Raw genomic sequence first — 25,922 nt, 5'->3', positions numbered from 1 at the left:
GAAACCAAAGCATGAGTTGAAAGAAAAAGATGAGCAGGGACAATGGTATTAAATGTTATGGGTAAAGATGAAGATTGAGGAGAAGTCATTGATAGGACAGAAGGTAATGTTGGCAGCTAACTTGTACTGAGCACCTACTGTATGCCAGACACTGCCATAAACAGTTTATAGGTATAAACTCTATTAATTTTCAGAACTCTATGAGGTATGCACTGTTATTAGCCATATTTTTCAGGGGAAAAAACAGAGGCACAAAAAAACCCATTAGATAACTTGCACTAGGTAACATAAGTAGTAAATGGTGTGGCTAGATTTGAACCTAGAAACTCTGATTCTGGTATCCACATTTAAACCACTACTTTTTACCTCTCTCTCCTCATCCCCAGAGGTGTGTGTTTCCCCAGGTTCTGACTTTGAGTCTTTTATCAAGTATGGTAGATGATAGGTCTTAAGAGGAAAAGGTACTTTTGCAAAGGTAATTTGAGGTGGAAAGGAGGAAGTTAGAAACTTTACATCACCTGGGTTCCATCTTCTTAGCTGAGTTGGAGAAGACACCCTCTGCTGAAGCTGAGGGAGGCAGCGAAGTTTCAGGCCTCAGGACATCTAGCAAAGATGGTGACAACGTAATGGAACAGGAAGCACTAAATTAAAAATGTGTTGCACGGGTCAAGCTCTGTGTCACTTCCTTAATTTGCTCTCGGCCCGTGCTCCGTCTATGCCCAAAGTATCTTTGCACTAAGTAGGGTGCAGAGTGCAGGGGAAGAAGGGACTGGAGGCAGATTGTCATCTCACACCTACCCTATGCAAAGTACTTTGTCCAGAGCTGAGGAAGGAATCAGAAAAGTACATAATATGATTCTTGCCCTTAGAGACGCTGGAACTAGTTTGAGAAATAGGCCATCCATATACAGGCAAGTGAATGAGAGTTCAAGGGCATTGCAAGCTTAGAGATGGGAGTGGGCCAGAAGAACTGGAAGGGTGTCCAGGGGAAGGTACAGCTCCAGCCTGCTCTTACTGACGAGGCCTTTGATCACTGGTCAAGAACGAAGAGGACATTGTAGCCCAGATGGTGACATAAGCCAAACATGGAAAAGGGGAGAAAAAGACAGTTCTAAAAGGGGAGAAAAGATAGTTGGGCCAAAGAAGTGCCAGCATTCTCTACCTTCTAATCCCCACCTGGATAAACCTCTATGAAGTTACTATTCAGAACCACTGCAGACTTAAAACAATTAGTGTACGTGTTGGCATTGAATGCATCAGACCACATGGTGTAGTGGAAAAGAGCAGGGTTAAAATTCCAGTTAATCACTTGTTGTGTGACCTTGGACAAGTACCTTCTTGAGCCTTAGGTTTCATGTATATAAGATATAAATACCAATTCTGTCTTTTATGATTATGATGAGGCATTAATGGGATAATGATCAATATCTAATGCAGTGCCCGGCATTTAACAGATAATCAATGTCAACATTTTTTTTCTAAATTTAATTAAGAACAAATTGAATGATGCAATTTATTGGCTGACAACTCATTTCTAAAGATGAGACTCCTGAATGTTCTATAAATGTTAATGATTTCAAGTATCTGGAGTATATTTTCTGCCTTGTGTAGTAGCTATTATATATACAAATCTCTCTCTACCATGGACTTAGCCCTTGTATGAGGAAAGCTCTCATGGCCAGGTCCTTGCTCTGTACTTCTGAGGACTCTTAATTCCTGGAGGACTGGTATGGATTTGTTCAGGCATTCAGGGTTCCTCCCAAATTTCCATAGAACATGCCCTGTTTCCTCATATCCATCTTTTCCTGGTAATACTTATGAATTATTTTTTATTTTTATCATTTTTCTTATGATCTACACTATTATACTTTATAAATGTAGAATTCAACAGTTTCAAGTGCCTATGCCAATTATTCCCAGGGTATAATTTTTATTCTCATTTATGTCATTTTGTGCTTCCTTGAGGGAAGTTATATAAAAGCTAGAAGTGCCACGCTGAGTCAGAATCCTGTTTCCTTCAGCCCAATAATCCTTTGCAAAAGGGACAAGAAAAAATGTTTTTAGAAGAGGAGTCTATTTCATATTTGCAGACTGAGACTGCATGTATCCTCTGATAGTGATTAAAAATGTCTCTTTCATTCCCTTCATCTGTCACCTACAAATCTGTCTGCATTCTTCTGGAATCTTGAGGGGTCTACAGATGTTCACTTTGCACTTCTGTGGAAATGTGGACCATACAATGTGATACAGAGCATGGTAGAGAAGAAGGAAACAGGTTGATGCTGTCATGGCTGTCCTATTACAGAGAGACCCCCGGGAATAGAAGGTTTGCACTTGCCCAGGTACCTGGGCATCAGAGCAGGGCATGCATTGCCAGGGGAAGCCAGCCAGGCTGTCTCTCAAGGGGCCATCCAGCATGACAGTCCTAACCTGGTGAATCTCCTGAGACTGGGGCTCAGGGTCACAGCATTGTGGGCTTTGAAACTGGACCTTGGGGGCAGACTCATACTAAACAATTCATAAGGAAGTAGATGTATAAAAACCCAGGATGTCCATTTGTTAGCTCACACTGAGAACCTGTCTCTCAGGTAGACAGGGACACTAGTGTGAATACTCTGCCCCTCTACTGGAAGCCAAATCCTAACCCACAGGATGTCTGGTGAGCACTGTCAGAATGAAGGCAGTGAAGTGGATAAATGAGTAAAATCATATGTCAGGACGATCTGGCTGTGCAATTGTAATTCTTGAATTCTGAGGCTATTGCTCGGATGGGCACTGCCTGTGATTGTCTTTGTGACACTGTATGCTATTTGTTTGTTTGTTTGTTTTAATGCTTCCTTCCCTAACCAAAACCCATTCTGATTTGAGTTGTCCCTCCTTATAATTTGTTAGAATTTAAAAATTGGCTCAGATCATATTCTTTGTTTTCCCCCTGGGGAAATATAAGGTGACTCTTCATGCCTTTGACATGACCTGTGATTGCTGATTTTGCAGTTTACCACTGAGCAGTCTTATTATTTCTCTCATTTCTGGGATTTTCATTGATTTCTCATTGTATTCTCCAAGTACTGAAAATCCATAAACCAACTGTTTTACTTCACCAGTTCTCAGTTTCCTCAGCTGTAAAAGGCACCAGATTCGTTAGCTAAACAGTAATGTAATTGCCAACTTTAAATTTCTACATTCAAGTTTCAACTATTTCTCCTCTTAATCAAAAATTCTGTGGTCTGGTGAAGCTTAGCTTTCCCCTATCAGATGACATGATTCCTGACCAAGTCCTGATGGCTTGTTGACATTAAATAAGGCTAACACTTTTCCTGGCTCTTTTTATAGAACAGAGCTGGATTCAGTCATCTATGGGTTTGAATTCCAGCTCTGTGCTCACAGTGTTTCTTTGAACAAATCATGTCAACTTTCATATTTCAGTGGGCATTCTAGAATGATTTTATAATTCTCTTTTCCATCAGTATTTATTAGCAGAAATTCTTCTGCAGTGAAGAATTCCCCTTCATCAACTATTTGGTAACCTCGAAATATGGTTGATAAAGGAAAGGCAGAATAAATGCCTGCTTCTTTCCCTTCATTAATTTTCTGAGCAATAAATTGATATTTTAGCAGCCTCTAATGGTGATCAATGAGTGTTTTTTCAGAGATATCCTTTGAACTCATAGATTTTTTATACAGTTGCATGCATCAGTAAGTAGAATCCATATTAATGTAATTTATGTAAGTTAATGCAGTCAGTATTGCTTTTAATGAGATTGACATGATGTCTGGGATTCACTTTAAACTACTTTAGCACCTAAAAAGCAAACCAACAACAGGGGTAGTGGAATTGATGAAACAAGGTTGGAAAAGTCTGGCATTTGTTGAAGCTGTGTGATGAGTACACCACGTTCATTATACAGTTTTTGCTCTTAATACGTTTGAAATTTTCCTGAATGAAATAGTTCTAAAGATGCACATAATTCTAAGATCATCAAAGCTGTAAAGGAAAGTTCAATTGACAACTCTAGCCTATCTGTGAATCCTATGGAGAAAATTCCTTGATTTTTATTGAAATTCCAGATACCCCAGGACCAATTCCTAAGTCCCATAGACTGTGACAACAGCATACCAAGTATGTGTGCATTTCCCAGGGTTTTGGAAAGAATTTTGGCAAGAGTTTTCATATTTGACTTTGTTGGATCTTGCACAATTGTTATGATAACTAACGATGTCCACTGTTGAATGAAGTGTCCCTTAAGAATTTGCAACACAATTGCTCCTGCTCTCTGGATTTCATACCAGAATATAACTTAGCATTTTAGTCATTCCAAACTGACTTCTTCAGTCTCATGGTACTATTTCTTATTCCAGGTTTAAGTTTATCTATTCATGGGGCTGAAAAGCGTTTGCAAATCCATCAACGGCGAAGTGTGGCAAGCCGCCCAGGGTCACACCGCCTGCCCGTGGTCAGGCATTCCTCACTCCCACCAGGCAGAAGGTCAATAAAAATGGAGGCCAGCTCTTCTGGAATCACTCATGGAAAAACCAAAGTCTTCCACCCAGGTAATGCATGGGGAAGTTCAATGAGACCCATTTGAGCAGCAACCTGACACAGTCTGCATTATATTTTTATTATATGATATGCCACACATCCAGTTAAGCTTGCTTTTTTTTTTTTAGGAGTCTTGTTTTTGTCCCTCTTTTCACCTCAGTAGGTGATAAGTGTCAGCAAAACCAGTAAGGGAAGACAGAGCCGGATGTACCAGAGAAGGTTAAGGCTATATTCCACCTATAGTGGTAGAATCTAAATGAAAAATCACAGTGAATAAACTCTTGCTTGGTTCAGAAAAACTTCTTGTATAATATAACAAAATAGAGATTTGGCCATTTTCCTGACAATTTGCTCTAAGATAACCCAGGAAAAAATTTCAAGCTAAAATTGCCCACATTGAAACCTAAGTTATCTGTGTTGACTTGCCTACATCCTCATACAGTAAAGAGAGAAGACTGGAGTCATTATATTAAATTTTAAGGCCTCTGCGAAGCATCTGTGATCTCTTAAAAATATTAAAATGATTTTTCATTAAAGCAGGTGAAAAAATTTTATGTGCTTATTTTGGAGAGAAGCTCATTTTTCATTTATGCATTCATTCATTCAACAAATATTTATTGAGTGCCTGCAACATACTAGGTATTGTTTTGGATGCTGAGGAAGCACCAGGCAATGTTCCTGCAAAAGGATGTTACAGAAATGTTAAATTGCAAGGGAATTCAGAAATCATTTAGAATAACTCTCACCTACCCCTATTCCTGTCTGTAATGTCCTGGCAGGTGGCCACCTAGTCCCCACTGAACCCAAGCCTCCATCTTCAGCCATATCACACCATCTTCTCTCTCTTAGCAGGTAACCTTGTTTCCTATCCTCACCAAGAAACCCTGGGGCCATTGGGCATGAATTCTTGGAGGTCTCCTATCTTCTCCATCTTCAAATATGTCAGTTTACTCCCATCATTCCCCCTTTCCTCAAGTTTTCAGAAGATGAAAGGCTTCCCTCTGTCTTTGACCAAACCTTCATCTGTGTCCTTTAGCCTTGGTCACCTCATCTCTCTAGAAGTTTGCTCAGGAGAATGTGTTCCCTGTTTTCATCTCTCTTTCCCCCTTCCATACTGCTGGCTACTTCCCTCAGTCCATGAAAAGCCTCAAGCTTCTCCTATTCCACTCATCTTCATTTGACACTGTACCGCTTTCTCTCTTCTGCCCCTTTTTCCTCTTCCCTTCTAAGCCGAACTTCAGAAAGAGTCATCTACCTTTATTTGCTCTGCTTTCTCATTTTCCAGTCACTCTTCAAGGAACACAATTGGTTTCTCACTCCTCTGCTCCATCATGGCTGTTCTTGAGGGCCTCTGTGACTTCCTTTCATCACAACCCAGTGGATACCTGCCAGGCTCTTCTGATGTACCAGATCAGGGTGGACCACTCACTTCTTCTCAAAGCATTATTCCCTTGGCTTCCATGACAGTCTTCTTGGTTCTCCTCTTACTTCTTTCATTTGTAACTTTCCTGATTTCCCAACGTCCAGCCTCTCTCTTCCTCTTTCCCCCTGGCCCTTTATATCAAATAAAGAATAATTTATTTCTACCCGATCATGCCCTTCACTGTGCTTGCCCTATGGATTATATGGTCCAGTTCAAGCCTCTTCACATGTTAAAAACAACTACCCTTTATCTGGGCCCTGCTGCTTCTTACCCTTCACTTTTCACCCTCTTCTGCCTTAAACTTGGTTACTATAGTGCATCAGTCAGGGTTCAACCAGAAAAACAGGACCAGTAGAAGACATATTCTGGAGATTGGTTGCAAGGGATTGGCTTTCATCATGGTAGGGGGCAGCTAGGCAAGTCTAAATTCACAGGCCAGGCTATCTGGAAGGAAAGGCTTGAACTCTTGGGCACAGCTGATGCTGCAGTCCACAGGTGGAATTTCTTCTTCTTCAGGGAAGCCTCAGCTCTGCTTTCAAGGCCTTTCAACTAATTGAATCATTCTGATCTAGATTATCAAGGAGCATCTTCTTTACTTGAAGTCAACTGACTTTAATCACATCTACAAAATACCTTCACAGCAACACTAGATTAGTGATCATTGAATAACTTAAGACTGTAGCATAGGCAAGGGCTCATCAAATAGACCATCACATCTAGTCACATTGACGAGCTTTTGATACTCTGAATACATAATGCAGTTGTATACCTCCTACTCTTCACTCATGCTGTTCTCTCTAGGATGCCCTGGTTCTGCTCCATTATCTTTTAACATTTTGAAATTACCTATCTGTGCACTGAATGGTCTTCAAGGGAAGGGCTTCTGGATTATTTACCTTTGTACTCTCAATAAATATTTGTAAGATAGGACCAAACAGAACCTTCATTAGCTATCTTTTAAATTATTACAATAGCTTTCTAATTGCTCTGCCTGACGTTCTTTCATTAAGTACTTGAGATATATCAATGAACAAAGGAGACAAAAGTCCTTGCCCTGGGGAGTTCACATGGTAGCTGGGAGAGATAATAAGCATAATAAATAGATAAACTACATATTAATAATATGCAAAAACTATGTCACATATATGACTATGTTATAGTTATAATTATATATTATTATATATAAACTATATATAATAGAATGAATCTATAGTGTTTAGGAAGGGGATAAGAATTATGGAGAAAAGAAAAAGTAGGGGAATCAGGTGGTAGGAAGAGGGTGGTGCATTGCAATTTTAAATAAGGTGGTCAGAGTAGGCCAAATTGAGGAGGAGATGTGTAATCAAAGACTATAAATTGCTGAGACAGCCATGTGGATATCTGGGCAACTTCATTCCAGCAAAGAGACAGTCAATAGGTTCTGGGGTAGGTGTGAGATTGGCAGTTTGAGGGCCAGCATGGAGGCCCTTGAACCTCGAGTGGAGTCAGTGAGGGGGAATGTCATCTGTGAGGTCACAGGGACCAGTGGGCCAGGACCTTTTAGGCCATTGTAGGGACTTTGAGCCCTATGTGAAATGGGAGCTCTTACAGCTCTGAGCAGAAACATCCCATGAGATGACCTATATTTTAACAGGATGTAATATAGACTATAAGAGAGAATAGATTTTGGGGGAAGGGTAAAAGGAGGAAGGTCAGATAGGAGGTCTCCAAAATGATCCAGTGGAGCGATCATGGTCACTCTGACTAGGAATGGCAGACTGTTGGTGAGAATTTGGATTCTGGATGTATTTTAAAGTTGGGGCAACAGAATTTCCTAATGGGATTGAATGTAGTAGAAGAGAGAAAGAAGAGCTACAGATTACTCCAAAGTTTGGGGCCTGAGTAAAATTAACTGAGATGGAGAATGCTGCAGAAGAAGTAGATTTGGTGGATTTTAGGGCAGAGGCAGGGCTGAGATCCGAAGTTTGATTGTGGATATGATAATATCATGAACTGGCAAGATCATGTGGGTGGTAGTTTGATCTCCATGTAGGGAGTTTGAGAGATTGGTCTGGGAAGAGATATAAAACTGACAGTCGTTGATGTGTGGTATGCTATTTAAAGATATGAAATAGAAAGAAATGACCAAGGGAAGAAGGACAGATGGAGAAGGGAAGAGGATCACAGGCTGAGATCTGGGGCTCTCAATTGATAAAAGACCAACGAGGACATGAGCCACCAGCAAAGAAGGCCAAGGAAGAATGACCAGCAAAGATGGAGAAAAACCAGAAGTGCCACATCTTGGAAGTTAAAAGAGTTTATCAAGAAGAGAAGAGTAATTATCTAGGTTAAATGTTGTTGAAGGTCAAGTAAGATAAGAACTGAGAATTGGTCACTGATTTCAGTAAAGTGGAGATCAATGGTGATTTTGCTAAAAGCAGTTTTGGTGAAGTGGTGGTGATGAAACCTTTATTGAAGTGGGTTTAAGAGAGAATGAGAGGATACAAATTAGATGCTGTGAATATTGGCAACTTGTTTTGAGCAGTTTGCTGTGAAGGGTAGTGAAGAAATAGGGCAGCAGCTGGAGGATAAGTAAGGTCAAGATAGAGTTTCATTTCAAATTGCAAATTTCCAGTAGATGATTCATGATGTTGGAGAAAGGGGAGAATTTGTGATGCGGGCATCAGTGAAAAAGGATCACAGATAGTTTGTCTGTGATAACAAATAACAAGTGGGAAGGAGGAGTATATGGATGTTGGCAGGTATGATTAAGGTCTAAAAAGTTCTTTCCCTGATATGTCAGTTTTTTCTGTAATGTGGGAAGAGCAAGATCATTAACAAGAATGAGAATGGGGCAGCCAGGGCAGGGTAGGGGGGAGAGAAAGAAAGTGAGAGACACAGAGATAGAGAGAAAGAGAGTGGTATAGACAAGGGCAATATGTTTGCCAGCTGACATTAAATGGCATTTGAAACTCATAGTCATGAAATTAAAGTAGGACTGGTTACCATCATTGTATATTTTTCCTTGTTCAGTTAAGTAAAGGCATAGAATGGGTGAAGAGTTGAATTTGATCAGGATTGTGGTTTTGCCAAAGAAGTAAGAAAAGAGAGAGGGAATCAAAGGTGCATGAAAGGGATTATAGTGATTGTTGAGGCAATTTTATCTTAATAAAAAAGCAAGTGAAGACATCAAGGGGGTGAGGAACAGTGAAAAGTTGGTAGGATCAATTGATTGAAGTTCCCAGAGGGTTTGAAAGGGTGTGTTGGGGTTAGGGTAAAAGAAGGAGGAGCTAGAAAGATAAGAGGAGTATTCAGAGAATGGAATGCATGGCAGTGATATCATGGAGTGGGGGGTGCTGTTATTTGGCAACGACAAGCCCTAGACCAGGGTATGACAAGAGAGACAGTAATAGGGTAGAGAGCAAGATCACTAGAGAAAAGAATTCCCAGGGGCTGAGAGGCCAGAGTGTGGGAAGGAGCATCTACACATATATTGAAGTGGTCAAGAATTGAGTAGTTATGGAAGACTTAATAAGCCAGGCATTAATCTCATCAAGAAGTAAGGGGGTATGGCTTAGAAGGTAGCAAGTGAGGACACAGATAAAGAGTAGGCGGTGATATAACATTACAACATGAGATTCAGGGCTTGAGGTGTTTGGGAAAAGTGGAAGAAGAATGGTCTGAAAGTGGCTCTGAGACTCAAGGAAGATGCCCACTCATCCTTCAGATCTATTGGTACCAGGGATATGAGAGAAAAAAGATTACTGTGCGAAAAAGCCATAGGGAACCAGTGACCTTTGGAAAGATCCAAGTTTTCATTCAAGCAAGATGAATGGAGAAATTGGAGAGGAGACTGATGTTCAGAGAATTCTGGAGGGCCTAGTGTAAGGATTTTAGATGTTGGGTAATTGCCATCAGTGGCTCTTTCTATTTAATTTTCCAGACCACCCCGAAGTTCTCCTCCAGAGAAGATAATTAATATCAGCCTGTCTCTTCTTAAAAATCTTTATGTCCACCCATAGGAAAGTGTAAGCCCAGTTTTTCAAGCTCTCTACAATTTACCTTCCCCCTACTTTCCCAAACATATCCCCTTTGATACTGTCATTATCTACCTTATTCTGCTTTAACCATCTGAAGCTTTTCCCTGTTTCTCAAGTAGGCTTTAATTCTTCCATTTCTCTGCCATTGCTCAAACTCCCCCATCATCTTGGAATGTCCCTTCCCCTAGTAAATGTCTATCTAGCTCTTCTTGTTCCTCAAAATGTAACTCAAATTCCACTTCCTCCAAGAAGCTTTCTAGATCTCACTAGTCAGAATGGATCTCCCATTTCATGCTTCCACAGAATGTGAAAGCCTTATCAAAGTCCATCTGTTTTTATGGTTTTGAAGTTCTCCTGGAAGGCTGGAACTGTTTTCAACTCATCTTTGTACCTCCCATTACTCCTAACACCACGCATTGTTCAGAGTAGGGTCTTCATAAATGATTATCTGTTGTTTATAGAAATCTGTTCTACCCACCAGATATAGGTTTGCATTCTGAAGTTATACAGAGTAAATCAAATTCTTCTTTCTTATGACAATCCTTCAGTTATTTAAAAACTCATCCTGAGCTATTTACCAAGTGAAACATTTTCTAGTTTCTTCAATGCTTCCTTGAATGACATATGTTCATATTCCTTATTATCCTACCCTCTATGCTCTTAGAAATAGTCTTATTTTATTACTGCCTCTTTGAAAATGCAGTGCCCAGAATTGTTAGAGTCAGATCCAGGCACAGTAGAGTCAGTCTGTCCTTTCCTTTAATTAACATCCTGTGCTGATATTAATATAATAAAAATTAAAGAAATGTTATTAAGGTATTTCCTAACAGTGTAATATCAACGTGGGATAATTTGGCATATCTCAAGTCACCTTATAAACACATCACTATATTTATCTATCCATCATTTTATCATAGGTTCCTAAACCCTACATACATTGACTATTGGTTGAAAGTGTATATAAAGCCAATTCTTTAGCAAAGAATTATAATTAAGGAAAAATATATTAAACAAATTATAATTAGAAGCCCATGTCTAAAATAGTATTTATAAAATTCATCTTATTCTCACAAGGTAGCATGTGATTTCAGTTCCATTCTTTTTATTTTTAGTGTACTTGCATTAATGCATCATAATTCTCTGTTGGGGAATTATGGAAGAGATCTCAAACTGAGTTTCTTATTTGCAGTGAGTCATAGATCTTAGAAGCAGCATGGACATTGTAGTCATATTGGGCGTATTTAGTTATCCATCTATTTTTTATAAAATGAATGATCTCAGTTCCCAAAGTGCTCTCTAAAAGCCCACTCAGACTGGTTGTTAAGTACGAAAAGAAAGAGCATGAGAGTCTTGTAGATCTTCTGTGTCATCAGCCTGAACAATTTCATTTGTTCATCCCCCTTTGCGTTTACAAATATTTCTGGGTGCCTACTCTCTACTAACGAATATTTATTTGGAAGATACCCTCCTTGGAGCTGGAATGGTGCAGTACTCTACTAAACATGGCCCTTAAGGAGTTCACAGTCATGTTCAAGAAAGACAATCTGTCAGTGTTCTTTGTTATAAACAACAGAAACCAATTATTTAATCTAAGCAAAGAAGCAATTTAAATTTGAAGGATGTGGATGGAAAACCTAAAGAACCAGCCTTGAAAAAGGAACAGAAATCAAGAAAAGAAATGTTATTTGACTATCTGGAATGAAGGAACTCTTAACATTTTTCCTAGTTTTACATCATTTGGCTCAAATTTTGAAGACTAGGGGGAGAGAGTCCTGTTGGCCATGAGCCTTTCCCTTGGTTGGATAGTGATGACACCAAGGATAGAGTAGAAGACCACTCCCTTCAGCCTTCATAACAGGAAGGGAGGACCCCTTGATTTCCCCTGCCACCTGGGCTGCACACAAGAGAGGGAGAGGTATTTCCCATAAAAGAAATAGAGGTGATGTTAGGAAAGAGAAATGTACGTGGAAGAATACCCACTACAGAGATGTGTACTTGATCTGCTATGATAGAAGTCAAACAGTGTTAAGGGCTGGAACAGAGATATAAATGAAGTTAAGGGAGTATCTGACTGGGGAGCTGCTCAGAAGGATTCCCAAGGCATATGGTCTACAAAAGTGACTTTGAAGTCAACTGGGATATCAACAAGAGGGAGAAGGGATGACCATCCAGATTCGAGACAGAGTGTGATAATGGAGACAGTGGATTCAGTGGTTCTGAATGCAAGCTTTACTGTTAGATGTTTAAAACCCAGATATGTTAACTGATCTTGGACAAATTACTTCATCTCTCCAAATCTTAGTTCCTCATCAGTAAAATGAGGATATTAATACTTATCTCACAGTATTAGAGTTGTCAGATTAAATAGAGGGCTCCCAGTTAATTTAAATTCCAGACAAATAACAAAGTACTTTTTGAGTGTATGTCTCAAATATTGCCTACGGTACATTCATAGTAAAAATCATGGTATTTATTTGAAATTCATATTTAGCTGGGCATCCTGTATTTTTATGTGTTATATGTGGCAACTCCATATAGCCTTGTTATAGAAATTGAATAAATTAATTCATGTAAAATGCCCAATATGATCTTTGACACATACTAGGTGCTTAGTAATAAATGACTACGATCCTTTTTGTTGTCACCATCATCATAAGTAAAATTCAAAAGCTTAAAAGTGCCTATGCCCCAGAATCCTTTCCCAGTCATTGCATCATACAGTAGTTTCCCAGTTAACTTGCACTGGAATACCAGTAAGATGGTCTCCCATTATGCTTGTCAACACAGAAGCCCTTCACTGGCTTCTCGATTTGTATGGTTTCTGTTTCCTTCTAGCTGTTTCAATGGTTTCTCTTGTGTATTGATTTCATTTTGACCTTACCCTTTAGCCACTCATAATTAATTAATATTATTTTCTTCCCCCCTTTATAGGCCAATAATAAAGGTACTAAATGGTACTAGGTTTAGGACTGCAATTTAAGGGTCAAATGCAGTGTAAACTGAAACATTGATTTTGATTTTTTTGAGTTTGAAACTATAAAGCTTAGTGGATATAGATCAAATTCTCCCAGCTAATGGCTGTGCCATATAAAACACAATTGGAATCTTTCTAAAACCTAAAATATTTCTTCTATTGCTTTTCCTTTATCTATTAGGCCCATCGTACAGCCCTAGAGAAGTGTCATTAATCACAGAATATGCCCTTTGTTCTCTTTTAGGATTTGCAAAATGACATTTTGCTGATACATTTCATTAATTTCCCAAGTAATTTCTAATACAATTTCTTTTTTTCTTACTTTTGAAACCTAAGTGGACCTTTCCCCCTTTATGTATGACTATTTTTCTCTGATATATATATATATATACATATATATATATATATATATATATAAAATTTAAATACTGGAACACATTGATTTCACAGAAAGAAACTAGGATTTTGTTGTTTCTAGTGAGCTAGAATGGTGGTAGTGTTGTCTGTATGTATACATAGGCATTAAATACATCATTGGACAATAATAAAATTATAGCTACAATTTATTAAACACCATATTCCCAAACTCAAGAATTGTTAAGCTCTTTGTTTTTGTTATCTCATTTAATTCCTGTAATGTCCCCATGCTATTATCCCCATATTATGGATGGAGAAACTAAGGCACAGAGAAGGGTAAGTAACTTGCCCAAGGTCATACAGCCAGTAAGTGGTGGAAGTAAGATTTCAACTGAGGTGTCCTGACTCTCTCATTCAATGTGCTGATACCTTCTTCTTCAAACAACTTGGTAGCAACATTTCTAGCAAATTAGCATTAAGAAAAGCCTAGGAAAATTTAAATTAGTGGCCCTACAATAGTTAAAACCTTAGCATGAGAAGACCATACTAAAGAAGAAACCAGTTAGGTTCTATCAAACACAGATGATATCACCTTAACGTGTTATTATTTCTTTATATGTAAGTGATGTTCCACTTTGTAGCTTTTCTTTTTGTTCTACTCTGCTCTGGACTTTTTTCATCCAACCTTTTTCTAGTTCTGATATTATAAAACTCATTCCTTTTCCCCAAAGTTTCAAAGATTACTTTATAGAACCAATGTCAAGGTTTGGGCTCAAGTTAGGAAACAGACCAAACTCAGCAAATCCCTTACACATCCTGTTTTTATCCCTTAAATGGTAGTACCAGAGGCTATGGGGAGAGGAAGAGGAGCATTAACCAGAGATTTTTAAACAAGAAAGGCAGCCAAGAAAGACTTGTCTCTAGTTCTGCTGAGATGAGAGTCAGGATACAACTCATGCTTTAAGGAGGGAAAATAAGGAAAAGGTAAATGTATGACCAATCTTTAGGATGATAATAATCATGATACCACCATCTTATATTTAGATGATGTGCTTTTGTTTCTGAAAGGCTTTCCCAAATGTTTCTCCTACATGTTTTTTTAAGTTCTCATAGCAGTCTGTGAGGTGGAATTTCCTTACTATTTCACTGTGGAACAAGAAATGAAATCACTCACCTCATAGCACCGAACTGGTCATTGATATGGCCCCTGACTAGTGCCCCGGTCTTTAATTTCTTGTTGGTATTTTTTCCACTGCGCCAAATTTTTTTTCTTGAAGAGGAAAATTAGTTGAATGTGAAATTTTGGTGTTTTCTCATCTTCTTTTTAGAAAACAGACATTTTATTGAAAAGGGTGGCCAAGACTTGTTTATTGGATCTCAGGAAACTGACTACTCTACTTGAATAAATCTGAAACTTGGATGAAATTATGTCTTCCTATTTGTGAATGGATTTTTGGTGTGGCTGAAAGATAAGGTCTTCCACATGACTTTGAAATTGTATGGAAAAAAAAGCCATAAGGGCTGCTTGGGACTTCTGTTTTATTTCTCATTGTTTTGAAGGTGAATATGGTGCCTTTCAGAACAGTTAGTGCTATGGTTTGGAAATAACACTAATCATCCTACATTTGAATCGCTTCCTTTTTAAGTGGGTTTTTTTAGATGTGTGATGTGAGTTTAGTCAATAGAGGGGTGCTTAGGAAAACAAGCTATTTTGGGCCTTGGCAAATGTGGGCATTGGTATCTGTGCTCCTTTATATCATTTGCTGAGTAACTAAATTGTGTTTTCTAAAAATATATGCCAAATTCTTCTCTTATTTGCATTTTCTTTTTCCCTTTGCTGAGGGGCAGATACACATATTTTGACCAACATGTTGCATTTAGGGAGAATTTTCTGAAAAATCTTTTCATAGCCATTTGAGCCTACAAAGTGAATGAAGAAAAGCCATAGAAAAGGCAACCACAAAGAAAACCAAATGGGTAATTTCTGGAAAGAGTGTGGTGTTTTTGTGGGATTTAAAACCACTTATTCTGTCTGAAGCTATTTCAAATAATTTTACATTTAAGAAGCTTGGAGAGATTTAAGTACAGCAGTCCCCTTGTACACATGGTTTCATTTTCTGTGGTTTCAGTTACCTAAGGTACAGTACAATAAGATATTTTGAGAGAGAGACCACATTCATATATCCTTACTACAGCATATTGTTATAATTGTTCTATCTTATTACTAGTTATTGTTAACAATTTCTTACTATGCCTAATGTATAAATTAAACTTTATCATAGGTATTATGTACAGGAAAAGACAGTATATATAGGGTTTGGTTCTATTGGTGATTTCATGCATTCAGGGGGCAGGGGGTCTTGGAATGTATCCCCCAAAGGCAAGGGCGTGGGGGACAACTGTAACTATTGTATGTAACTATCGTTTGTTGTATGTAGCTCCAAATCATACAACTATAATTCGTAGAGTTGGGACTTAAAAGCCTAAGCCCTTAACTATGTTGGGTAATCAGTGAATGTGAGCTTCTACTATGATTAATTGCCTGAGTTAGAGCCGAGAGGCTGACTCACAAGACAGGCAGAGTCCTAGCTTTTATGAGGTTTACCATCTTAAAAGGGCTAATATTCCTTCTGTATTCATCTCAAGCCATTCTGCAAATAAAGACTTATCATTCCAGTTACGAGAGTAAACAACATTGTTCTAAGGCTGAAAATCTCACAGTTTCTCTTCTGTAACTCCGACTAAACTTGAGCCTCTTTCTTCCTCTCATCTGCAAGAGTCCTTGTCATCCCAGCATAGACGTCAGAATCTAGGAGATTGGAAGACACCACGGAGTTCTACCTCTTGACTCACAAATCCTTCCTGTTATTTGAAGCTTTGCAATCCTGACTCCCAGACCCTCCTGGGAACTTTCAATGCAAGGATGCATTATAATTTAGGAGATCACAATTTTGTTAATCCTGGGAAACAAGGAAGTGACTTTGTTGAAGGTCAGCCAGTAATGGCTGAGCTTCCACAGAAGTAGTAGAACAGAAGTAGTAGAATTATTATTATTGATAACATTTTAGACCTGAGAAACATCTGCCCACTATTAGCCAAATGTGGTTCTCCAGTCAGGACCAAAGTCAGGTTGTTAGGACTATGCATCATCAATCATTTGAGGGAATAGCTTTATTTAGCCTTATAGGGACTAGTGTAGGTTAATCAACCTGTTGATTCCTGCTAATACGAGCCGAGCTTCCTTCTATAAAAGAATGAGCTTACAACATCACTAGATTTGTAGTTACATAACACTAATAATGTAAAAGAGCATCACATGTGTATCTTTTACAATAGCACTTATGAAGCATCCTCTATTGTGAAACTATTTTTAGCTTATGGCACAATAAATAGATTTTGGTGAGCACTATAAATAAAGGTAAGAAACAGAGATGGAAAGTTTTTTCAGAATGAGTAGACTACCCCACATGTAAATCCATAGTTTCCAGTGTCAGATCCTCCAGAATAACTGTATTTATTTCCTTGCTCTCTTCCTTAAAGATTGATCTTGAGCACTGGCTGATGCAGGTGAAGTCTGTAAAGAAACGTGGGACCTCCCCCCCTTCTTAATACTGTTCTGTATCTCGACACTGCCCTAGGAACACCGAATTCACCTATGGGGAGTTCAAAACAAAGCTCCGAATTTCAAAAATAGTGTCTTTGCAGACTCTTAAGTACAAAAATATTACATGTGAAGATTTATTTTAGATATGTGGCTCAAGTTTTGAAATATCACTGCTACCTATTCTGTAAAAAATACTGCATTTGAGGATTTATATAAAATATACCTCCCAGGACAATTTTTATTTGTAAAATATAAATAGAATGTAGATAGAAGCTCAGATTTGGAAATCACATGAAATGTCCTGTGTCCTCTTAAGCCTACTTTACATATTCCCCACCTTTTATGTTACATGGGGAAGGCAAGACCTGATTTGTCAGCCTTTCCTTTCTTTCTGTTTCAGTATAAAGTAACTATTCCACGTCCCGAATTATAGGATTTTTTTTTTTTTTTACTGAATTGTTTTTATTTAGCCTAGGCCACAAACTTAGAATAGGCCCTTATTTTGCAGAGAATGATTATCATTTAAAATTTTTAATGAATCACTCTGATATAACACGATGGGCCAAATTATTTGTAAGATATATACTGTCTGTAATTTTTACTAGAAACAGCCCCCCAAAATTTCATCCCCTTCATTTTATAAATTAGAATGGTAAGGGTTATTGAGCTCATTATTTACTGGCTCAAGGTCACATAAAAGTAGAATTCAAATCCAGATCAGTTTACTGCCAAAATCTTCTCTTTAGCTCACTTATGTTAATTTCCAAATATATGTTCTGTCTAGATTTGATTGAATAAGGAATGGAATTTTCAGTAATTTATTTAAACTTATTAAACTAAGGCAATCTAATGGAATTACTAAGAAGAGTGATTTTGTAGGTGAGTGGAAGGCAAGTGGGGAGGGGCGGCAGTGTCAGTTATATTGTCATGTATCATAGCGGAAAACAAGCAGCAGTGTATAAAATTGGTGAATCAAGAAACAATGCAATGCATAGATTGAAGTATCCAATAGAAACTCTTAAAATGATCATACTGGGGAAGAAGATAGATGGCAAAAGGGATAGCTGTTGATTTTCATTATAAGCCCTTTTGTACTTGGAGTTTGTATTTATTATCTGATACAATTTAACAAGATTTTACAGAAAAAGTAATAAAATATATTATCTAGAGTATGCCTTTTGTAGTAGTCTATAGATAGCCTATCAGGATGCCTTAAATCGTGTGCATTTTCCTAGCCTACATCCATTATTGTTACCAGTAATGGGAAATTGTAGTAAAAGGAGCAACTAATATGTTCAAGGCCTCATTCTAGGGTGTGTAGGAGATAAAAGGTGGATGCAATTTGGTCCTGGGCCAAAATGTGTTACAGTCTAGTTAAAGATGCTAGCAGTGTGAAAGATATCTAGATGGCGAGACATAGGAACTCTCATTTTATCTGTCTACTCCACACTGTGCTAGCTACTTTATCTACCTTATTTTTCATGGAAAATATATGCTATAGAAAAGATAAAATATAAATAGCTACTGTGGATTCAGTGGATAGAAAAATGATATTTACTTATAGGAATCAAGAAATGCTTCCTGAAGCAGAGAATTTGAGGTGGGCCTTGAAAGTAGAAAGGGATTTTTATGGACAAAAATGTAATGGGAGATGCATTAACATATTTGCTATTCAAGAAACTCATGTTTTGAGCTCATTTTTTTTTAAAAAAAATTCTCTTTTATAAAACTCCTTAGCTAAAATCTATGTAAGCTAGATAGCAATCTAAAATGAATTTATAAAAGAATGTTTTTCTAGCTAAGACTTTTTGTTAAATGTAAGTACTGTTATGAAGTTTACTTTTATTAAAACTACTTTCAACTTTACTCATTCTTCAGAATTACAATTAAGAGCTGAGTTTTATAATCACTACTATCCATCAAATGTGGGAAAACCTAAAGACAAATTTGGAGACCACATGGATACTGTAGATACTGTAGATATTTTTGGTATTTTAAATTGTTCAATATGTTTTCTACATCTTTAGGAATCTTTTTAGCTTCCCTCTTCAATGTAACTTATTTGTTTAGTTTCCTTGGAATTGTACTTAGTTGCATGTCAATTACCGAGGCTCAGTGGGGCTATATTTTAAAGCTGTGGTCCCCAACCCCTGGGCCGTGGACCTTATAGGTTAGGAACTGGGCTGCACAGCAGGAAGTGGGCAACTGCGAGCAAGCAAAGCTTCATCTGTGTTTACAGCTGCTCCCCGTCGCTCTCATCAACCTCTGAGCTCTGCCTGCCAGATCAGTGCAGCATTAGATTCTCATAGGAGCGTGAACCCTACTGTAAACTGCATATGTGAAGGCTCTAGGTTGCGTGCTCCTTATGATAATCTAATGCCTGATGATCTGAGGTGGAGCTGAGGTGGTGATGCTAGCTCTGGGGAGCAGCTGCAAATGCAGATTATCATTAGCAGAGAGGTTTGACTGCATACAGATCATAATAAATCAATTGCTTGCAGACTCATATCCAAACCCTATCAGTGAGTGGCAAGTGACAATGTAATAATAATAGAAAGGGTCACAATAAATGTAATGCACTCCAAGCATACCAAAACCATCTCCCCGCAGGTCTGTGGAAAAATTGTCTTCCACAAAACCAGACCTTGATGCTAAAAAGGTTGGGGACTGCTGTTTTAAAGAATCTTCTGTTTGAATCCATGACATCTTCACTATCTTGTCTGGTTGTTCAAGGCTTTGTGTTCTGACCCAAAGTCAGAGAGACATCTACAACTATGGGGAAGAACTCAGATTCTTAACTTTTTGGAAATCAAATCAAAACTGTATGACTAACAATAAGTAAATAAATATCAGAGGTACAAAATAAACATACAACTTTTTATATGTTGAAATCATTTAGTCTCTTTCACTTGGGCAATATGTGCTAACAGTGGAGGTTGTCATCTCTGAAGATTCACATGAACACTGATCATTCTCCACTTAGGAAAGGTTACAAAAGTCCTTGTTTTATAGCACCCTCCAGCTTGTCATGTTAGATTTTAATGAATAGTTTACTGTCAGAAGTTCCAGACCATTATGTTATACTTAATGAAAGGGTATCTAAATTTTTTCTAGAGCAGATGAAGAAGAAAATCTTATATTTTAGGGATTCTAAATGTGATCTTCATGTCTACCATGAAGATAAAGTTATGTCCTGCAATTTGGAGCTATTTGCTTTATACATTTTAGGAATTGCATTAATTTAGAAAAATTCTTATATTAAATTAGATATTTAATATTTGTAGTCTTTGCTTTAAGTCTTGAATTCTAAACTGTAAATAATTATTATTCTCCACTCTCCCAGACTGAATTTTGAGATGACTTTCAAGTTATAAAAATGTATGAGGGTTGTTGTGAAAAACATAAAAAAGATAAAAAATAAAACAAAATTTACCCATAATTTCAAGTTCAGAGATACCTTCTATCTCTATTTGGATGGAATATGGTTTTTTTTATAAGTCATATAAATGGGTTTGGTTTTTAATATGCAGTCATGTACCACATAATGACATTTTGGTTAACAAAGGACCACATATACCATAGTGGTTCCATGAAGATGATAATGAAGCTGAAAGATCCCTGTCCCCTAGTGACTTCTAGTCATTGTGATGTTATAGCACAACCCGTTGCTCATGTGTTTGTGGTGATGCAGGTGTAAACAAACGTACTATACTGCTAGTTTTATAAAAATACAGCACATACAGTTATTTATAGTACATAATACATGATAATAACAATAAATGACTATGTTACTGGGCTTATGTATTTACTATACGATACTTTTTATCGATATTTTAGAATGTATTTCTTTTACTTATTAAAAAAAAGTTAACTGTAAAACAACCTCAGAGGAGTCCTTCAGGAAGTATTCCAAAAGAAAGTACTGTTATCATAGCAGATGACAGCTCCGTGTGTGTCCCTGAAGATGTTCCACTGGGACAAGATGTGAATGGAGGTGGAAGACAGTCATACTGATGGTCCTGGTCCTGTGTTGGCCTTGGCTCATGTGTGTGTTCATGTCCTAGTTTTTTTTTATAAAAAACGTTTAAAAAATAAAAATTTAAAACATAGAAAAAAGCTTATAGAATAAAGGTAGAAAGTGTTTTTGTGCACCTATAAAATGTGTTTGTGTTTTAAGCTAAGTGTTACTACAAAAGAGTCAAAAAAGTTAAAAAAAATTTGTTTAAAGTTTATAAAGTAAAAAAGTTATAGTTAGCTAAGGTTAGTTTATTGTTGAAGAAAGAAACTTTTCTTTATAAATTTAGCACAGCCTAAGTATACAGTGTTTCTAAAGTCTAGTTGTGTACAATAATGTCCTGGGCCTTCACATCCACTCAGCACTCACTCCCTGACTCACCCAGAGCAACTGCCAATCCTGCAAGCTACATTCATGGTAAGTGCGCTATACAGGTGTACCGTATTTTATTTTTTATACTGTATTTTCACTGTACCTTGTCTATGTTTAGGTATGTTTGGATACATAAATACTTGCTGTTGTGTTACAATTGCCTACAGTATTCAGTACAGTAACATGCTGTATAGGTTTGTAGCCTAGGAGCAATAGGCCGCACCATATAGCCTAGGTGTGCAATAGGCTATAGCATCTAGTTTGTGTAAGTACATTCGGTGATGTTCACACAATGAAAGCACCTAACAACACATTTCTCAGAACATATCCCATTGTTAAGTGAGGCATGATAGTACTTGGGACATGCCTATATATGTATATGTATTCTTGTATTAGTTTTCCCCACTTTTCCATTATAAACATTTTCCATTTTATTAAATATTCTTTAAAGATAGACCTTAATAACCTGTGTGCCTCCCTTATGGTGCTTCTTTTGTGATTTATATATATTTCTATACTATTCTCTTAACTTTAAAAAATATTAAAGATTTGTGGAATCTTTATTATTAAAAATTATAGTTATTTAGTACTCAAAACTACCCTATGAATTTATGAGTCCCTCACTATGACAAATAACAAATAAATAAATTGAACTTCTATTTATTAGTCTATTTAGGAAGTCATTTGCTTTTTAGATCATGTAGTGGCTTTTGTCATGATCTAAACTATTAGAACATGGGATTATTCTATTGGATTCTGTTGTCTTTATTTGGTAAATCCAGTTCTTTAATTTCCAACAGCCTATATTTGTGACTTTTTGGATATAGGTGACACAAAAGACTAGTTAAGAGCACGATTGGTGCTACATATTTACACCTTAGTAGTTGTGTGACTTTGGGCAAATTACTCTATCTCGCTGCACCTGCTTTTCAAGATCAAGGACTAAATGAGACAGTAAAATACATAGTCCAGGGCCTGGCTTATAAAAAGTATTGAATATTCTTGCATTTATTTATTTATTTATTTTCACTGTTGTCATTATGAGGTCTTTTGGGCTATGAACAAAACAAAGGTGACCAGCCTTAGTAGAGGTTGAAAAGCATCAGAACTTCTCTTTGCCCATATGAAGTATCTGGCCATGGATGAAAAAGACAAATAACCCATTTTAATTCTGGGCCAGCAGGAAGGCATCTTTGTCTGCCCTGTCTGAGAGGCTGTCTCACGGGTAACTTCAAACTTTGCAATGAGGCAAATGCATTCCTGAATCTGAAAAGTTCACCACTGTGTGTCTGCATTGTTAAACAGTAATTCCTGATAGTCACCAAAATGCTTACTAGGGTCTCAAGGAACTAAGTAGTGACTCCCTTCTTATTATTTTCATTATTGATATTATTCAGTAGCTAGATAGTCTCTATATAAATGTCAGTGTTGCTTTAATAAATTATTATGGATGATAATGAAAATACCTATAACTTCTATTAATTCAGTTCTGACAATAGACAACCAAGAGCTTTTCATGCATTATCTCATTTAATCCTAATGGCTACTGTTATTATCATCCCTATTTATGTAAATGAGAAAACTAAGATTTAGAGAAGTTCCATGTTACCCAATAAGAATTTGAATGCTGGTCTGTCTGACTCCAGAATCTGAGCTTGTCGCTTTACATATAGCTCTACTGTCTTTGTTTCACAATTACTGCATCATCCCATTCATTCATTTGGCCTACGTTTGTTGAGGGCCTACTCCGTGCCAGGCTCTGTTTTAAATGCCAGAGTTACAGCATGCAGACTAAGCCCCTGCTCTCCTAAGACATACTTTCTATTATATTAAGTTATAATGGGTGTGTTTCCCTTCTAGAATGAGTGTTCACATAAGGCAGTAATTTGTCTCATTCCTAAGTTTTGGGAATGTAACTGAAATTTTATCTAAGCCCAAGTGTTACTCCTGAGCTTATGAAAGGATTATTCCTACAAAAATATTGGAAAATAGGACATGCCCCATTTAATTCACAAGGCTGTTTATTTTAGCACTGGCTCCTTAGCCCTTGCAATCTTCTCAATTTGCATAGATCCTTACTGATTACTTTAAGAAGCATTTAGAATGTTTATTATTGTTATGATAAAGCTATTTTTGGTACTTTGGTTTCTTTGACTTCCTTAAATATTCTATAGGTTTGTGGAGCAGCATAAAAACTTTCTTTCTTTAGAACTTGCCAAACATACATCAGACAAACCTAATACAAGAGGTTTAATTATTTCATAGACTACACAAAAGGATTCTGGTATAGTTGGAAAATAAATGATACAGCAGGGAAGTCTGACTGTGAGGGGAAAAATATTGATGCCTTGTTTTCTGTGATATCAAGAATATTAAATCCTTCCTTAAGAATGAATTATTATAACTTTGAAGAAGATGGTACCATAAAGTATTTGTGTTGAATATTATTTTTTAATTCATGTGGAAGCTGAAAATAATTTTAAATGTCCTTGAGTGGAGGCTAACATGTTAATTCATCTAGGGAATTATCAATAAATACTTTGAATATGTTGCATTGAATAAAGTTGTTGCCTTATTTTTGCATTAGAAATACAAGTGAACCTTTATAGTCCTATAAGGAACAAATGGCTTGTGTGTGTTCCTCTTCTTTTTTTGTATTTTTTAAGTCATTTGCCCAACAGGGAGGATCACTGGCACATTAGCTAGCTGTTCACTCTGGATTTTGACATTGCTTCTTTTTGGGACCCTAATGATGGGCTCTCTGATAACCAGTGCAAACTCCATGAATATCTTTCATTTCTCTAGAAGGAGGTGTGGATTTGCAAGGCTACCAGCTGGATATGCAAATACTACCTGACGGGCCAAAGAGTGATGTGGACTTTTCAGAGATTCTTAATGCAATACAAGAAAGTAAGTTTCACTCAAATTTTAAAAATTCACCATGAGTGGAGAAACTACTAGAATAATTGGGAGGGATAATAAAATTAGAAACCTTAGATGCCAAGCTTTAGAAAATACTAATAAAATGATACCGTAAAAGAGATACAGTGCAAAATAATTTTGAGACTACAAGAGATGATTTAATTTTTGAAACTAAACCATGCAAAATATTTTGAAGTAGCTGTAGTGGAACTATAAATTCTGTATTCTGTATTTAGTATGTTATAATATTTAGTAAATCTCTGAGTATTGTAATTTTTTAGATTTCTTGGTTAATCATACTCAAAGAAAAATTCATTAGAAACCCAAATACAATTCCTCTACTCAAATGTAAGCAGTAAGAAGTAAATGTTGGTGCAGTAAGCTGAAATCAGAAACTTATTCTCCAAAATGAGTATCTGGAGTCATTTATGATGGATTGTATCCCAGAAGTAAAGCCCTCTCTTCAGAGCATTTTGATTAATCAAATAAATAGTATTCTTACACTATTTTATTTGTGTTTTATAATTTTCCCTCAGAATTTTATCAGAATCATCACGTTTCCCCAAGTTACAGATTTAATGTTGGGAATGAGTGGCTTGGCATCACAATGCTCAGTCATTGCCTTTCATGGTTCCTTATCAGGCCTCTAATTCTAGAGGATGACACTCCTCTTTTATTTATTTTTTTTGACACTCTTCTTTTAATATGAAATAGTATTACATAACATTGGATTTAAGAGGTTTTGATATGATGAGCATTACATAAAGAACCACTGCATTTTTTTTTTCTACTTTTAGTTTGGGGATGTTGCAGTTCTATACTAATTTTCTTTTTCTTTCTTTTTTTTTTTTAAATTTCAGCATATTGAGGGGGGACAAATGTTAAGGTTACGTATGTTGCCCATGCCATCCTCCCCCTTGGAGTTAGAGCTTCAAGCATGACCATCCTCCAAACATTGCACATCTCGTTCTTTATGTTTGTATATACCCATCCCCTCCTCCCCCTATACTAATTTTCTTATAAATAACTTTAAGCGTTTTTCTAGTAGTTGTTCCCATTTGCCATTATACTAGCCTCTTGACCTTATGAGGTAATTAATATTTCCCCCTTACAGATGGGACAACTGAGGGTGGGAGAAATTAAGTGACAAGGTAACCTGATAATAAAGGAGTCCAGACTAGAAGGGAACCTGACTGTTCCTTCATTTAATTCCTTTACGAATGTGCTCCACGCAGGATTTGAACACAACAGGGTAAAGGACCCTGAAATGGAAGATGAGGCTACTTTTGAGAGAAATATTATTAATGAAGAATATAAGAGGACCAGCTATTTTTTTCTGGTTGAACAATCCCTTTTTGATTAATGAATAAAAGAGAAACATTTTCCCCCAGGAGAATAAAAATCAAATTCATAGGCATTGGAGAGAAAATAACTTTTCACGGAAAGTTATAAAATTATGTAATTACTTCATTTGATTTGAAAGATGGATTGTACAATGTGCAAAGGATTTTCTAAAAATTTTCAATAAATGATAAAAGTTGGCCTCTCTGAAAGTGCTAGAGATAAACTTAAATTTTTTTAGGACTAAATGAGCTTATATCAAAATGAACTAAAGGCTTATAAGGGACTATTTTTACAGTAAATTTTATTGGATCTTAGTAAAGACACATTTGTAGATGATGTTAACTGTTCTATA

At 36.9% G+C, this 25,922-nt stretch overlaps 1 protein-coding gene across 3 annotated transcripts in view; it reads left to right on the top strand.

Annotated features, from left to right (window-relative positions):
* ANO4 (anoctamin 4) overlaps positions 1–25,922 on the top strand; it is a 276,016-nt gene that overhangs the window by 100,821 nt on the left and 149,273 nt on the right. For 2 of the 3 annotated variants that reach the window (XR_012921397.1, XM_076007081.1), the window contains exons 2-3: positions 4,360–4,551; positions 24,110–24,214. Coding sequence is in view for 2 of the 3 variants with exons in the window: in XM_076007081.1 (XP_075863196.1) it covers positions 4,497–4,551; positions 24,110–24,214 (160 nt within the window). In the remaining variant the exon portion in view is untranslated. The remainder of the gene's footprint in view (positions 1–4,359; positions 4,552–24,109; positions 24,215–25,922) is intronic. The other variant, XM_076007082.1, reaches the window with a different exon arrangement.

Source organism: Microcebus murinus, chromosome 10 (genome assembly GCF_040939455.1).
Source record: "Microcebus murinus isolate Inina chromosome 10, M.murinus_Inina_mat1.0, whole genome shotgun sequence".
NCBI lineage: Eukaryota > Metazoa > Chordata > Mammalia > Primates > Cheirogaleidae > Microcebus > Microcebus murinus.
This window is presented reverse-complemented; position numbering and strand designations above follow the sequence as displayed.